Source organism: Otolemur garnettii, unplaced genomic scaffold (genome assembly GCF_000181295.1).
Source record: "Otolemur garnettii isolate 467f Iridium unplaced genomic scaffold, OtoGar3 scaffold00120, whole genome shotgun sequence".
Taxonomy (NCBI): domain Eukaryota; kingdom Metazoa; phylum Chordata; class Mammalia; order Primates; family Galagidae; genus Otolemur; species Otolemur garnettii.
Window position 1 is genome coordinate 4,250,639 of NW_003852515.1, and position 17,234 is coordinate 4,267,872.

The window sequence follows — 17,234 nt, forward strand, 5'->3', positions numbered from 1 at the left end:
ACCTTAGGGCAGCCAGCACAGCCTGGAACTTGCTAACCTGAGAATTGTTTGCTGGAGCCTGGGTGAGACCTTATCTTTACCTTCCTTTGACTCCTATTAATATTATTTTATCTGACCTAACATACTGTCTAAAAGCCCAGTCAAGAGCAGAATAGACTCCACAATGCCACAAGTAGCCAGGTCCGTGGTCACCATGAGGCGCTTGCTCCTAACTCACTTTCTATTTTGTGAATGAAATGCTCCCAGCTCAGGCACTTGTCCATCTGAGGGTCTAGTTTCCCCATTGCCATGCCAGAGCTCCCTTTCACCTGGGTTTTTGGTCTCTTACAGGATGCGGCATTGCACGTGGAACCTAAGAAAGAAAAAATGGAGCCAGGCCTGGAGCAAGGCAAGAAACCAAGACTAGATAGTGTCACCAGCAGTGAGAGCTTTGCCAGCTCTGGGTTTCAGGAAGATAAAAGTCTGAGTGATGTTGAGGAAGAGGAGGGTAGGTATTAATTCCTTCCTGTCCTACAGTCTGAGATATTTTTACAACATACTGTGCATCTCTGAAATTTTTTTCTTATTTACCACCCTAATAAACATCCGTGGGAGACTCTGGAGACTTAAAGGGTAATGTCCTGAGGAGATAAGATTTGAATTAAGATTATTTGCAGAGTTACTAATTTTGACAGGGAACTGTACAATTGTCTCCCCTCAGGCCTTTTTGTCTTAAGGGATCATCCTCCTCCTTCCCCCTCAGTGCTTGTGCAAAATAGGCTGCAGGCCTGGAAAAATCTCTGATGTTCATGTTGAAATTCAAATGCTCTTGAAAATGAACTCTGATCTACTTGTTGGTTTGTTTTATGTTTTGCTAACATTGTTCCAATAAACTCGGATTTGGTGGGATAACAAGAGCCATTACAAACAGTTACGGTTCTAATGCTTTCCAGATTCTGAAGGTTTCTACAAGGAGCCCATCACTATGGAAGACCTGATTTCTTACAGTTTTCAAGTGGCTAGAGGCATGGAGTTTTTGTCTTCCAGAAAGGTCAGCTCACTCTTCACTGTTTTTTTTTATTTTTCTTTGCCAGACCTCGACACATACTTTTGATAGCAAAATCCATTTTCCTAGCATTTGCTTTTACCTTTATCCTTACATGTAGAATAAACATCCTCACAAGTGCCTTAATTTGCCCTCATATAGAGAGTTTTGAGAGTGATGACTTTGGATGCCAATGGGTAGAACTTCATTCTCGGGGAAAACCTTACCAGGTTTCAGGCTAGACAAGTCGGGCAACCACTATCCATGGTGCTCTGTGGTATTTTTTCAAAATTGGCCAGAACCTCAGAACACACAGCCTCACAGGAGAGCTTCTATTTATATATCCAAGTAGGGCCCTCCCACAAAACTGCAGCTGGATCAGGAGCTGATCTCGGCAGCTCAGGATAAAACTGCGGGGAAGTTACACTCGCTGGTAAAACTCAGATTGCAACTTCCTACACCAGGACACTGTCCTGCAAAACAGTAGTCCAGCAGATTCAGAGCATTTCTTGACTTCTGGGCCTCAGGGCCCCTGTATTTGTAAAGAAGTGCTTCACGTTTAACATGATTCCGTGAGCAGGGAGAGTGGCTTCCTTCACGGCATGTGACATGGATCCTCACATTCAGAATAATGACACTGACACTGAGAAGGCAGAGGAAACTGGTGGGTTAGACTGAGGAAATGCATTGATTATGCAACTGTTTTATTATAGTGTATCCATCGGGACCTGGCAGCGCGAAACATTCTTTTATCTGAGAACAATGTGGTGAAGATTTGTGATTTCGGCCTCGCCCGGGATATTTATAAGAACCCTGATTATGTGAGAAAAGGAGATGTAAGTCAATTTGGTGTTTATTTGACTCATTTATTCCCTATCATTTTTAAACCACAGACTGAAGCCCTTGGTAAATATTTACACTTCCTCAGCGGTAGTCCCTGAAGGCTATTATGTGCTCTCTATGAAGACAGGCAGTCCAGATGAGCTGCATCCCAGACAGCCCTCCCAGGAGACTCACAGAGGCCACTGTCCCCTGCTTCTGTTCTTCCCTAGTACCTTAGGGCAGCCAGCACAGCCTGGAACTTGCTAACCTGAGAATTGTTTGCTGGAGCCTGGGTGAGACCTTATCTTTACCTTCCTTTGACTCCTGTGGGAGTTCCTTGTACCGCTGAAAAGAACGGCCTGGACTCTTTCCTTGGAATAAACCCAGATGATTGATTCAGCAGGTGTCTCTCTCTCTCTCTCTCAGGAAAGGGTGGGGGAGGCCATCAGCAGTATCTCCCTGCAGAGGAAATTGCTCACCTCCCTGCATGTTTTCTGTGCCTGGCGCCCCATTGCTGGCCCATGCTCCTTCTTTTTCCTACTTGTTTTCGGACATAGTGTTATCTTTCACTTTTGTGGGTGACCGCCCTTCTCCAGCCTATACCCCAAGGGTTCAAGAACATGTCTGGGCTCTGACAATCACAGGAGTGGTTTGCAACTTGAGTGAACATACAAACTACCTGGAAAGCTTGTTAAACTAGTTCCTTGGGCCCACCCTTAGAGTTTCTAAATCAGTAAGTTTGGGGTGGGGCCTGAGAATTTGCCTTTCTAAAAGCTGGTCCTAGGACCATCCTTTGAGAACCACTGCTCCAAATCTCTTTTTATAAAGGGAACAAACAAACAATCTTTCCTCAAAGCCCTACTCTGCAAAGATGGCATCTACCAATGTGTCAGCCTGTCCCTCTTCTCTGATCATCTGTGTCTCTTCTAACCTCTACCTGCCCCCACCCCCATTTTCCTCTTCATCTCTCCATTATCCTGTACTTCCCATCAGTCCCCATCCACCTGCAGTGGTGACGCCCCACATGCTGGGATTTCTGGCTATCTGGAAGAGAAAGGTTTCTCCGCACGCTGGCAAACCAACCATGCATGCTCCTTAAATACCCATCTTCCTTCTTTCCTCTTTCTCTTTGTCCCTCTTTCCACTGCCTTTGCCAACTCTCCACATTCAATGACATTTGAAATTCTGTCTCTCCGTAGGAATGCTTTTCAGAATCCTCCTTCTTAGGACAAATTCCTGGAAATCACCAATTTGCAGGGTGTCTTCTAATTCCAAGCCATTAGTTGTGCCACAGAGTGCAGGCTTTTTTTGCAGGGGAGGATTTCTCACAGAGCCATGGAGTTAGAATATGCTGAACACATCAGAGTGAGTTACTAAACATCTTTTGCTTTCACAAGGCTCAGTATTAGACGCTTACGGCTCTCTTTTAGCATAACAGTGCATGCTAGAAGGGTCTGTTAGGAAACTGGAGCTTCTCTAGGAAATGATTTATGGGCCAAATGTTATCTGAGAGGTGATCCCTTGGGCACTTGGGTTGAATGTGCTTTGTTTTCATGCCCTTCTGCTCAAGGCCCCCTTAACTTTCTTCCAGACTCGACTTCCTCTGAAATGGATGGCTCCTGAATCTATCTTTGACAAAATCTACAGCACCAAGAGCGACGTGTGGTCTTATGGAGTATTGCTGTGGGAAATCTTCTCCTTAGGTAAATTTGGGGGAAGGAAGAGATCAAATAGCCCAGAAGGAAATGTCCGCACCTTCTGAGCATCTTGTGTAGGCACTACCTTTAGGTCAGCACCCATGACAAGTGGAAACCCTCATGGAAACACGAGTCCATGTAGAATCTCAGATGAGTTATGGGTGCGTATGTGTCCTCCATACTGTAAGAGTGGCTTATATGGTGCTCCATACTGTGAGAGTGGCTTATATGGTCATGAACGAGCTCACACCAACATAAAATATGAAGTTGGGTTTATCTTTTTCTGTACTTAGCCCTCTCCTCTAATTCCACAAACATTAGATTTAGCGTCTTTGGCCTTCCCTCCTGCATCTTCGGCCTCAGAGTTTCTTCTTAAGAATGGCCCTAGTGAGTGCAGCTGAACCAGTGGGAAAGGGGTTATTAGAAGGCTTGCCCAGTGCCTCTGATATTAGCACATGATACAGCCCTGGACATTGGTTTCTGCTGGATGAACAATGGAGAATGCTGGTTATATTTATTCTGCTTGTGATAACATGCACTACGGTGGCTGGAAACCTTGTTCAAGGCACACCGATGTGCCCAGACCCCGGCATCTGCTCTTGGATACACGCTGATGATCTGAGGCCTCCCAGACTCAAGTTCTAGCCAAGAGTCTTTTGGGCTTTGCCAAAAATTTGCCTTTTGCAGCAAATAAAAGTCACCCAGTAACATCTCTGGTTTCCTGTAATGTGTAAAAATCATTCCCCTGCTTTCGATGACAGGCACCTGTTGCTTCCAGTCTTTGAAAGCAGCTTGGCGGCTGCAGTGGCCCCACGGTGACATGGTGCCAGCAGCGCATGTCTCCCAGCTGCTTCCTACCAGCAGCAATCACTAGAAAGCACAGGCAAACAAATGCTGAGATAGACTAGATCTGAGGGCTGGAACAGAGCAGATTGGGAGGCACTGCCCACCCCCACCAGCCAAGAAGCCCTCCAAAAGGAAAGATTACAGGAGAATTTGGAGAGAGTGAAACTGGCAAAAGGCAAAATGAGGCCCCTCTGGCACCCTCAGGTCTGCAGACTTCTGATCACAGGCAGCTTCCCACCTAGCCCACCTCTTTTACCCTAGTCCTAGAGCATAAGGACCCCTTCCCTTGGGCTTGTCACAACTGTTAGTCCCCCAGTGCTGTGAGAGGTGTGCAAGAAAATCTCAAATTAAAATGATCCTTACTGAGTATGAATGATCCATAAGCAGCCATGGATTTTTTTTTGGAGGGGCAGTCTTATTCTGTTACCCAGGCTACAGTGCCCTGCTCATAGCAAACTCAAACTCCTGGGCTTAGGCAATCCTCCTGCCTCAGCCTCTTGAGTAGCTGGGACTACAGGTGCCCACCACAACACCTGGCTAGTTTTTCTGTTTTTAGAAGAGAGAGTCTTGCTCTTGCTCAGTCCGGTCTCCTGAGCTCAAGGAGTCCTCCTGTCATGTCCTCCTAGAGTGCTAGGATTACAGGCACGAAGCCATGGATTTTTAAAGTCTATTGGCTTTTTAAAAGGAAGTTCATTAACTCAAGGATAAGTCTCCAGTGATGGGATTTCTTTAGTGTTCCTTGTGGGTAGAGAGCAGGGAACCTTTAGAGGGTACTCCTTTCCCAACCAAACAGGCCAGAGCAGCCATTGGAATGGTCTGTGGGCATCAGACACCTGGCACCCTGGGACCAACCAGCCAAGTGCATCACTAAAGATGATTTGCTGAATTGCTGTGTATATTATACTGTACACTGAGGTCCATTCTCATCATTGGGAATTTGTTACTAAGACATCGCTTTAAAGAGAAGAAGGAGGCTGGGCACGGTGGCTTACACCTGTAACCCTAGCACTCTAAGAGGCCACTGCAGGAGGATGCCTTGAGTTCAGGAGTTTGAGACCAGTATGAGCAAAAGCAAGACTCTGTCTCTACTAAAAATAGAACAATTAGCCAGGCATGGTGGCAGGTGCCTGCAGTCCCAGCTACTCAGGAGGCTGAGGCAAGAGGATCCCTTGAGCCCAGAAGTTTGAGGTTGAACTATGATGCCACAGAACTCTGTACAGGGCAGCAGAGTGAGACTGTCTCAAAAAATAAAAATAACAAAAATGAAGGGAGGAGGGAAACACTGAATTTCGCCCTCCCGGTCTTTTGTACCCTAAGCTGTATGTAACGTGCTCTGTCTTCCCACACTGTCTCCCACAGGCGGGTCTCCATACCCAGGAGTGCAAATGGATGAGGACTTCTGCAGCCGCCTGAAGGAAGGCATGAGGATGAGGGCCCCGGAGTACGCCACTCCTGAAATGTGAGCACGCAGCTTCCTCCATTCCCAGATAGCCTTCTCCCCACAAAACTCGTAAGAGGGGATGAGAAAGTTCTTTCCATGAGGGATGCCTTCCTCAAGCCCTATTGGACCCAGCTGTGCTGGGAGTGTTTTCTAGAAGTGGAGAGCCTTGTCCTTGACCCCCTACCTATTTCCTCTCCTGACCACTGACGTGACTTTTCAGGGCCTCTGTCTGGAAACCGAAGTTACAAATCTAGTTTCTAGGTGTGGATCCAGGCAAAAGGAAAAGAGCACCCAGGACCAGAAGGGAGGCCTGTGTGTGGCCCCCCTCACGGAGTGGAAGCCAAATGAGCCAGACAGCCACAGGCACCAAGAGCTAGAAGCCGCTAGTGACCGTTTCTCCATCCAACCTAAAGACCCATGAAGGGGGCGATTTGGACTGCAGGAGAGGAAGTGTTAGAGGGGAAAGGGGGAATTTCCTGACTGAAATCACAGTTAGACTCCACAGAAGGCTGTGTGGGCAACACAATCTTTAGCGCCCTTCAGAAACAGGCTCCTCAGCTGTCTGGACTGCCTAGAGCAGATGACTTCTTCAGGTGCCTTCTTGCTATGCCATCAGGGGACTCCAGGAAGGTGACAGGGTCCTAGAAGGTTTTCTCCATTGTGCAAATTTTACTAGCTTGACTCTCTTGGACATACTTTTTTTCCTGAGGCTTTGTGAATGTTTTGCACTTTGAGGCCAGAGCAGGAATGTGATGACACGTGCAGTTTTGTTGAGCTGCTGACAAGGACATGAGCCTCCCTGAGGCGGCACCACCTTTCCTGAACTGGCCCTCCCCACCCCACCCACACAATAGGGTCCTGTCAGGAGCCCTGGGCTGGCCTTTGAGGAGGAGTCAGAGGGAATGAAGGAAGTGTGGGCTTGGCCAAAGGGCTAGGTCGCTGTCTCTTTCCTTCATCATCCGGGGATGATGGTAGGTCAGGCCCAGGACGGGAAGCGGGGCAAGGTAGACTGGGGGCTTGGGCCAGTGAAGGCAGGGCTGCAGGGTACAGCCTGAGTGCAGGAGGAGGGAGGGGACCTGTTCTTGTCAGTCTTGCATGATGTCCTCATCAGGAAAGTGTAGGGAGCTTGAAGCAAGGCCTCTTTCTGAGAGCTGGGGACAAACCTGGATTAGTCCCCACCACTATACTTAGCTATAGAGGGTTGAAGGCCTTGCAAGTTTTTTATTGCACGATTCCTTTTACTTGGTAAAAGTAAAATCCTTTTGTCTGGATCCACACCTAGAAACTGGATATGTAACTTCAGTTTCCAGATAGAGGCCTTGAAAAGCCATGTGGTCAGGAGAGGACATAGGTAGGGGGTTGAGGACAAGACTCCCCACGTCTACACCAAGAGACCTGGTTTGAAATGAAATCACTTTGCACTTTATGGTTTTCTAATTGTCTTCCCACACACAGTCTCATTTGAAATTCCCAACAACCTTGAGAGACAGGCAGGGCAGATGTTATGATCTGAATTTAATAAGTAATGAAAGTCAAACTCTGAGAAGTGAGGCAGTGTGCTCTCTGTCAGCTGAGGCGCAGAGACCCTGAGTCCCCAGCCCTCCAGACTGATCTCCGGAGACCCTGGCAGGTGCTGAATTAGGAATATACTCCATGTGCCTCTGATGCACATGATGGCTCTCTGGTTATGGGAGAACCAAGAAATGGCTCTCTGATAAGCCCACTCATGCTTTGAATTAAGTATGTCCTTCCACTTTTCCTATAATCTGAAAATCACAAGAAGAAGTTCTCAATTACTAATTACTAATGATAAAGGTAGTTATTAAATAACATTATTTCTCTTTATCTCACAATATATGCTAAATAGTATAAGTCTCAATTTTTACTTAAAATACATGCCAAATAATATGAAATTAGCTGTTATTTTAATGTCAGAATAATGCTAAATACTATGAAATTAGATTTTATTATAACAATATTTAGTAATACTTACCCAGCTTTTTAGTGCTTGTAAGTGCCAGATACTGTTTTAAGCACTGTTAATGTACGTTAATTCAACATGTAATTAACTCCTAACGACTCTATAAACCCTTGTAATGCTCCTAACAACCCTATAAACCCTGGCTGCTGTTATCTCCATTTTATAGATGAGAAAACTGAAGCACAGAACATACCTGCAGGGGATTTTTCCAATTCTTATCCAGGATCTGGTCCTGAATAACTGTAGAGATACAAAGTCACTCCAACTTTGGGCTAAAAACTCCCTTGGTCTTTGTTAAACTTTAAGTCTTGACATAAACCGCACTCAGGTAAACCTCATTACCCCAAAAAGCCTATAGAGATATGATTCCTTGATTCTGGGGAAGGAGGAGTTTCCTTTAGAAATTTTGAAAAGAAGATGATTTGTGACATGTTTCTTCAAAAGGCCAGAATTCAAACCATTGGCCATTTTCTTAAGCATGTGAGAGCTGATAGAGGAATTTCTGAGAGTAGGGAGGCCTGGGTGAGGACACGGTGCAGCTTCTCACAACTGGGATTCTGTGACCTGAACGTGGCTTTGAACTTGGTGATCATTTTGAAGGGAAAGGCTTCCCATAGCTCCCTTGATTCCTGGCTTGGGAGCAACTGGTGCCTCTTCACATATTAAACCTATTTACCTAGTAGTGTAAAACCATATAACATTGAGTTGTTGGTTCCTCACCCAGAGGCTGTTTAATCAGACGTCTTTTGATTTCCTTTCCTTTCCTTTAGTGTTTGCTGAGATGATTCACATTGGATTTTTAGGCAAGAGGAGGGGAAACTAAAAATCAGAAACCAAGAATCAAAAATTAAAAACCAGCAAGTGGTCCGAGGTGGTCTCTTTTTCTAGTTTCAGCAGGGAAACCGGGGAGAGGACCACTCAGGACAGACATGTGTCCTCAGCAACTGCTGGTTCCTAGTGCTGTGAGGTGATGGTGCCAGTGGAGAGAAACTCAGGGCCCCTGCTTAATGGAAGGACCCTGCTCCTTATTCTCAGGGCCCTTTTTTGTTTACCTGGGTTTAAGTCTTTCTTTTTCTTTCTTTTTTTTTTTTTTTGCAGTTTTTGGCCGGGGGCTGGGTTTGAACCCACCACCTCCGGCATATGGGGCCAGCACCCTACCCCTTTGAGCCAGAGGCACCGCCAAGTTTAAGCCTTTCTTGTTCTGGCTGCCTTTGACAGCTTAGCTAGGTATATACGTGTTTAATGTTCTTCTACCCATCTCAGAGAACCTGTTTATTGCTAGAGATAAAGGTGCCTGGGACTCCTAGGCTTGCAGGTATGCAGTAAGGTCGACGCAGGCCAGCATCTGCCACAGCCAATGCAGTCGGGCTGAAAACCTCAGACTTTTGTCTAGTCACCTGTCTCTGTAGTATATATTTTATACCTGTCTCAATAAATTAGTAAAACGTGGAAACTTAAAGTGAGATCCATATTGGATTGTGCACATTGCATGTCTTATGTTATTTCTGAACTTTGACCACTGGCTGGATGGCCCTGGGGGCCCTGCCGGGCCTGTCCTCACAGCATGAGGAGCAAGTGTCTTGAGCCTCACTTGGAAGTGATGCTGGTCGGTACTAGTTGGGACTTGGGGTACTGTGGCTGCCTATTCCGTGTCTCTCACAAAGCAGGGACAACAGTCCAGAGTTTTAGAGTTAAGACGTCCTTTCTCATTTCTGGTGTTCTTGGTTTCTGCAAATTGAATCCCAACACAGCACACTGCACGCTCTCCAAGGAGGTGAAATAGGAACAGCAGATGAAGTATGGGGTGAGAGGGAACCGTGAACTGCTTTCTGAGAAGAGTCTGAACCCACAGCTGTAGACAAAGATTAAGGGACAGAAGCTCATAGAGATCACACGCCTGAATGGCAGACCCCCTTCCCCCCGCCTTTGTGTAGGGGAACCCCTGACTTTATGCACTTCTGTCCCGTAATCAGAGACTTAGGGCCTCTGCTTGCCAGGTACTTGTCAGGAAGCAGAACTTGCATTCCACCACACAACTGGTAGGAAAGCTTTCTTGTGAAGACTGATGCCCACGAAAGGCATCTGTATACCACACGGTGCCTTTAGTCCCCTGAGTACCTAAAAGCTGATCCTTGGCTTAAAGCAGCACACACACACCTGGAACACACTATGTAGCCTCTGAGGATTGTTGTTACTGAATAGTATTTTTTGCTGTTTAGACTTTGGCCAACATTGAAAGACACTGTACAAAACAGTCCCCTGAAGTCATTACTGCCTGATTAGGAACATAGTTGAGACACATCTAGAAGAAACTTCTTTGAGATTTCAGTACTAAGAAAGGCCATACTTCCTCCAAGTAATTGGTTGGTTTTTAACTTCTGGCTTTGGGGGATTACATAACTGATTATTCCTTCTTTTCACCGGCTGCCTCCATCAGAGTTCTCAGAGTAGTGAGATAAAGTTTGCATGTTATTGACAACTTTGCTGGTATCATTGCCTTTTTTCTTATCTTTATTTTATCTTCCTCCTGACATTCCTTTTTTTTTTTTTTATGTTCCTTTATGCTGTCTTTGTCAGCCACCTCATATACTTTAGACTAGGGATAGTCTTAGGATATATTTGGAGCTGCTGGTGTCCCTGAAGGCATACAGCCAAAGCGGGAGAGGTAGAATGAGAACTAGAATATCTCAGCTCTCCCCCGCCGCACCCAGCTCCCTGCACCACACGTCATGTGTGCAGTGTGGCTATAGAGCCCATGGGCATAGAACTCTGGATCCCAGGAACCAGTCTGACTTCCTTCAGCACTGGGCTAGGCAAGAGCTGTGGAGATGAGGTCCGATCCATACAATGCTTATAGCCTGGTTCTGACCAGCTCCGAAAGCCCCAGCCCATTCAGATTTTTATCACAGTCAGAGTCCTCTCTGATCCCAGACCATCTACTGAGAGAAGAGATGACTTATAATAAACATCCCTGAAGAGAACAGATAGCCCAAAGAGAAAAATTCCTGAATCCTGTGTATGGGGGCCTCTAGCAGGTGTTTTGCTGAGCAAGGTATCAGCACAGCCTTCCTCTGTGGTGCACAACCATGAGCAGAGCCCTGTACTTTGACCTCTAACGCATAAGAGGAGAAGCATCACACAGGAACCTGCTGACACTGGAGTCCCAGGACAAAATCTGGCGTCTGTGCTATAAAGCAAATGTTTTCATATCCCGAAGCCCAGCCTGTACTTTCTGCCTTGAGTGGTGGGAGGCCAGTTTGTAACAGCAGCTTTGGGATACCTGGGAATTGTCAGCCACACACAGGAAGTTTGAACACTGGCCCAGGGTCTTCCCCCACTGTGTGTGCACTTCACCTTCTGAAAGTGCCATGGGTCATATATACAGTGCCTTCTCCCCCAGTCTCCACCTTTGAGCCCAATGAGGCTACTGTGAGGACTCGGAACTGCCACCTGCTTTAAGAAGCTGGCTCAAACCAACTTTTGTTACAACGTAAGAATGAAATAAGAACCCTAGACTGTTGATCCATTGATACTTGTGGCTATGTTAATGTTTTTTAAATTTAAGGGTATTGTCCTACTTTTGAAAGTGACAGAGGAGAGTTCCAGTTCACGTTTAACTGCAGTGAACAGTGGGCTTGCCTTTCCAAGAGCTCTGCAGGATCCACAGAATGCAAACCTCCCACTCTGCAGAGGGCTCAGAGCTACAAAGAGCTTGGGTCGTGGAGGGCCAGCTTGGCACACAGACATTGTCCATTGCCTGTAAGGCCTGGCCTAAGGAACCTTTTAAGTATTGGTGATACAGACCCAAACCTAAAAAAAATGGAGCTCTGACACACACTACAGTATTTTATGCATGATGACACCCACAGTCTGTGGTATGTAGGGCAATCTAGATAATTATCACTGCTCTCCAGCTATTTCTATTGTGCTTTTACCCAACAGCTATCAGATCATGCTGGACTGCTGGCACAAAGACCCAAAAGAAAGGCCAAGATTCGCAGAACTTGTGGAAAAGCTTGGCGATTTGCTTCAAGCAAATGTACAACAGGTAAAGCTAAATGTATCTAGAATGTCAGAAGGCAAATGCCTTTGAATGTATATCTAGGGGATGTTTTGTTTGTTTTAAGACCTCTTAATAGAATAGCTGAGATCAGCAGTAAAAAAAGTGTGTATTACCTTCTACAAACACAACCAAGATTGTGCAAATGGCATAGTTGAAGTTGACATAATGCTTGACAGAAATTGGATAAAGTCAAAATTTGTGCAAATACCTCTATCTTCGGCATTTTAGGATGGTAAAGACTATATCCCACTCAATGCCATACTGACTGGAAGCAGTGGGTTTACATACTCAACTCCTGCCTTTGCTGAGGACTTCTTCAAGGAAGGCATTTCAGCTCCAACGTTTAATTCAGGAAGCTCTGAGGACGTCAGGTAAGATTTCTTTCCCCAACATTCTATTACAGAATTTTCCAACATGCCAGAACGGAAAGAGAGAAAGGAAAGAGGAAAAAAAAAAGGGAGAAAAAGGAAGGAAGGAAGGAATTATATAGTGATCATCAACATGCCCATCTCCTAAGTTGAACTGTTGTTGACGTTTTACCCTAGTTTTTCTGTATACTGTGTGTACGTGTGTTTCTTTTTGCTGAACCATTTTAAAGAAGGGTTAAGGCACTTTGCCCCTTAACATTTGGGTATACACCTTGTAAGAAGGTTATTCTCCTATGTAAGGCTTGCCAAATATCATACCAATGAAATTCCTTAATATCATGTCATATTAAATTTCTATAATTTCCCCCAAACGTTTTTTATACCTTTTTGAAAAAGCAGGATCCAGGCTCAGCACCTGTAGCTCAAGCGGCTAAAGTGCCAGACACATACACTAGAGCTGGCGGGTTTGAATCAAGCCCGGGCCTGCCAAACAACAACGACAACTACAACCAAAAAATGGCCAGGCGTTGTAGCACCAGCAACTCGGGAGGCTGAGGCAAGAGAATTGCTTAAGCCCAAGAATTTGAGGTTGCTGTGAGTTGTGACGCCACGGCACTCTACCCAGGGGAACAGCTTAAGACTCAAAAAAAAAAAAAAAAAAAGGCAGGATCCAATTATCATGCATTATGTTTTCTTAAGTTTAGTCCATATTATTTTAGAACCATCCCTCCATTGTTCTCCCCCCCCCCGACATTGACTTTTTGATAACACTTAGATAAATAAAACTAAACAAAACTAGTTTTCTTTTTCTTACCTAACTAGTACATTTCACTTCACATTACTACAGAGGGATTGCAGAAGGCACAAGGGAGTAAATACTGAGGGCATCTGCTGGCCGGAGGTCTGCACTTCATCACTGGTACTTCAGCATGTGTTACAGTTACATGGACACTTGCTGCAGTCTGCCACTGTGCTAGGCTCTTTGCATGTACCAACTCCTTATCCTGCATGTATCACTCCAAGTGTCTAGGTGAATTTGCCTTGTGAAAACCATACAGTGGATATCTCTGATGGTCTCTCCTAATAGGTCATCAGCAAAATATATAACAGTATAGAGACACCACACAAACACTTCCCATTTCTCCCCATCTGTAATCATGGAACAGAATACACAAGACTGGCCTTTGCATTGATTATGCCATTAGATCAGCTCTGTAACCTTGACAGGTCATTTTGTCACCTCCCCTGCTTTTAGGAAGCAGGCAGTATAAGTGATACAGTCTTATCAGCTTGCCTGGGTATCATTTCTCCTCTTTTACTGTAGGGTGTTCAAACCAGGTGATGCTTTACATTTCTTCTGGGCCAGATGTTTTCTGATTCTATCAGGGACCAGGGTGGGTCCCTCTGGGGTTTTGATCAAAACTATGGAGTGTGAATCGACAACTATGAAGAAGTGACATTACTGTCAGGATTCCCAGTGGGCACAACAGGAAAATTTGAACCTCAGAAATTAGGCCACCTGCTATTTTGGTTCATCTTAGCTAGGATATGGTGCCCATGGTTTCCTGACTAATCAAAGCTGGGTGCATTTTCCTATCTTGATTATGCTTTATCTTTCTTCATTAGATATGTAAATGCTTTCAAATTCATGAGCCTGGAGAGAATTAAAACCTTTGAAGAAGTTTTACCAGATGCCACCTCCCTGCTGGATGTAAGTGTGAAGTTACTACTCAGTGCTCCCCAAAAGTACTCTTTACCACATCCCATCCAAACGCCAACTCTAGTAGTCTGTTAGCTCCTGGGCAATGAGGGCCAGTAATTAGTGGGCGTTAAAATGACAGTGTCAGGGATGCTGAAACTAGACTTAGCTATGTAGAGCTAATTTGAAAGTAGAAGTCCATGAATTAACTCCAAGCTTCAAGTCCCTGCCTGGTAGGAATTTAGTCCCTTTGGAAACTCCACTGTATGTTTCTAAGTTCTTGGCTGCCAGAGATGCCTTTGTTTTCAGAATAACAGAGGCACTACTAGTTGTGTGGGTGGCTACACCTTATGACCTAATAGAGCACTCTGTCTTACAAGCAGCCTTGAGACTGGGAGAAGTTCAGCTAGTCCTTATGACCCTTCTCCTGAGCCTCTGTAGGCCAAACGGCCATGTTCCTACCTAGCCACACTGGGAGAAGCAAATCACTATAGCTGACAAGTAAATGGCCTCCCCAGATCTTCTCTTTAGAGCCCTGGGACATGGAATTAAGAGAATAAAGGGAGGGGAGAAAAGGATGTGCAGGAGTGCGGTTGTGATATTACTGCAGGTGTCAAATCCAGACAAGCAAATCTCTATGACATAGGAGTAGGCTAGAAATGCCAGCTCTCAGGACCCGTGCTCCCGCAGCTCTCAGACTGCCTTGTTACAAGACCCCTAGGGGATTCCTGCACACGGGAAAGTTTGAGAAGTGCTGGTGATGACCGCACCTCATAAAGGGCCTAGAAGACTAACCACAATGTGAAGGTGATCACCACCATCAGTGTGGCCTTGAGGCAAGCATAGTCACCCTTAAAAACACCAAAACCTTGCCAGACATGCCAGATATACAGAAGGGATGATTTAAGATTTTTTAAACATTACTAATAAGTTGCAGAATACAAAATAGATGGAAATTTTGTTTTGCTACTTGTACATTGGTTTCAAGACCAAGGAAACAATATTGTGCAAAATAAGGAAGATTTCTCTCTACCTTAACCTTTCCCACCCTAATACAGTGGTGAATTATGCAATTGCTTTGTGTGCTTGGGCGTTTACTGATAGGTGAGGATGTGAACACAGCCCAGCGAGAGCCTCAGAGGGTGGCAGGAACAAACTGTGGAGTCCACTTACTGGAACATGCTGTGTTAACAGAGTAATGATGGGTCTGCATAAAACTCCATGCTAAAGATGAACTAACACGGAAATTTAATTGCTAGAAAATATGACCAAGAGAGCCTGAAAATTCCACAGAATCACTAAGGAAAAAAAGGGAACCGTATATTTATAATTTTAGACGTTTTACATATCATGGCTACTGAATACCACAGCATGCATAGGTAATAGTCATCTGCCAAAATTAGCTTTAATATATGCAATAATTTGCTTAAAAGCTTAATATGGAAAATGCTAACCTGTTACTTGCAGTTTTCCCTTTTGTTTAAATTTATTTACTTCATTTTCAAAAAGAAGGGTCTTAAAGTCCCTGGAAAGAGGCATTTCTTACAACTGACCAAGTCTGTAGTTGGTCAATACAGAGAAATCCTTTGTGTCAATAGGCAAGGATCATGGAGGGTGAGGGCACATCCCAGAATCACCTGTGGCCAGGTGAGAGTATAACCTTTCTCCTTCTTCCCCACCAGGATTACCATGGCGACAGTAGCACTCTGCTAGCCTCCCCAGTGCTGAAGCGCTTCACTTGGACTGAGAGCAAACCCAAGGCCTCACTGCGGATTGAGTAAGGAAGCTAGGTGTCTTTTCTGCATCAGGTGGCAGAGGGCTGTGAAGGAAGGTGCCAGGAGGATGGTTTAATGGGAGATGTTTGAGGCTACTTGCCCTCCTGAACAATAGAGTTCAGGCATTGCAGAGAAGCATTTTTCCCCCCAAAGGGCAAGAAAGGGGGCATAAAATTGGACATATAAGCACCAACCTATGGGAAGGCAGGCTGAGTTTTAAGGGGAAAACCTGCAGGACAGCCCTTGCAGGGGCAGGCAGCTGGAACACATGGAGCAGCGCCTCAGCTGGAAGGAGCCGGGGCCGCCTACTGTGACAGAGGCATGCTCACGGGGTGGGACAGAATCCTCAGCATGGTGTGTCAGGGCTTACACAAGGGGAGTTCAAGTGCTGTTTTCAAGGCCTAAGTGGTGCCACCCTGGTCACTCAAGCCTTCCACATGACGAACTCTCTGCTTCCTGTTTGACCCTGGCATCCTTTTCTCTCTTGATTTCTCCACAAACCCCTCACTTGCTCAGTTAATCAGCTCTCCCTCCATGCTCTGGCCACTGCTTTCAGAATTACTTAGTAATTACTTCTCACTTTGTACCCATGGCCCTAACACTTCAGTCCAGAAATGGTGCTGGACTGGGAAAGCTGGGCCCATCAGACATTCCTTCCTTCCTAGTTCACATGCATGTCTCTGTCTCACCCAAAGCAGAACGTGTTCCGACTTCTTAAGGTTCACTCTGCCCTGATAGTCTAAAAGCAGCCATAGATAGATAATTCACAAGGAAGTAGGCATGGTTGTGTTCCAGCAAATCTTATTTACAAAAACAGGTAGGCTTGGCAACGTGCACGGGAAAAGATGGTCCATATCATTTAGTCATCAGGAAAATACAAATCAAAACCCCCATTAGATACCACTTCACACCCATAAAGATGTCTAGCCTCAGAAGTCAGTGTAGGCAAAGATGTTGAGAAACTAGAAGAAATATGCTAAATAAAAGAAGCCAGTCATAAAACATCACATATTGATTCCTTTATAAGCAATGTCCGAGTTGGGCGAGGTGGCTCACACCTGTAATCCTAACACTCTGGGAGGCTGAGGCTGGTGGATTGCTTGAGCTCAGGAATTCGAGATCGGCCTGAGCAAGAGTGAGACCCTGTCTCTACTAAAATTAGAAAAACTAACTGAGTGTTATGGTGGGTGACTATAGTCCCAGCTACTTGGGAGGGTAAGGCAGGAGGATCTTTGGAGCTGGAGGCTACAGTCAACTATGATCACGCCACTGCACTGTAGCCTGACTGGCTGGTCTCTAAAAAACACAAACATGGGCTCGGCGCCTGTGGCTTAAGTGGCTAAGGCGCCAGCCACATACACCTAAGGTGGCAGGTTTGAATCCAGCCCAGGACTGCCAAACAACAATGATGGCTGCAACCAAAAAAAAATAGCTGGGTGTTATGGCGGGTGCCTGTGGTCCCAGCTACTTGGGAGGCTGAGGCAAGAGAATCGCTTAAGCCCAAGAGTTGGAGGTTGC

At 45.5% G+C, this 17,234-nt stretch overlaps 1 protein-coding gene across 1 annotated transcript in view; it reads left to right on the forward strand.

Moving 5' to 3' along the window:
• Positions 1-17,234, forward strand: part of FLT1 (fms related tyrosine kinase 1) — a 177,492-nt gene that overhangs the window by 156,277 nt on the left and 3,981 nt on the right. The window contains exons 21-29 of the mRNA XM_003797612.3: positions 331-487; positions 933-1,030; positions 1,738-1,860; positions 3,438-3,549; positions 5,749-5,848; positions 11,754-11,859; positions 12,103-12,245; positions 13,869-13,953; positions 15,624-15,718. Of these exons, the coding sequence (XP_003797660.1) occupies positions 331-487; positions 933-1,030; positions 1,738-1,860; positions 3,438-3,549; positions 5,749-5,848; positions 11,754-11,859; positions 12,103-12,245; positions 13,869-13,953; positions 15,624-15,718 (1,019 nt within the window). The remainder of the gene's footprint in view (positions 1-330; positions 488-932; positions 1,031-1,737; positions 1,861-3,437; positions 3,550-5,748; positions 5,849-11,753; positions 11,860-12,102; positions 12,246-13,868; positions 13,954-15,623; positions 15,719-17,234) is intronic.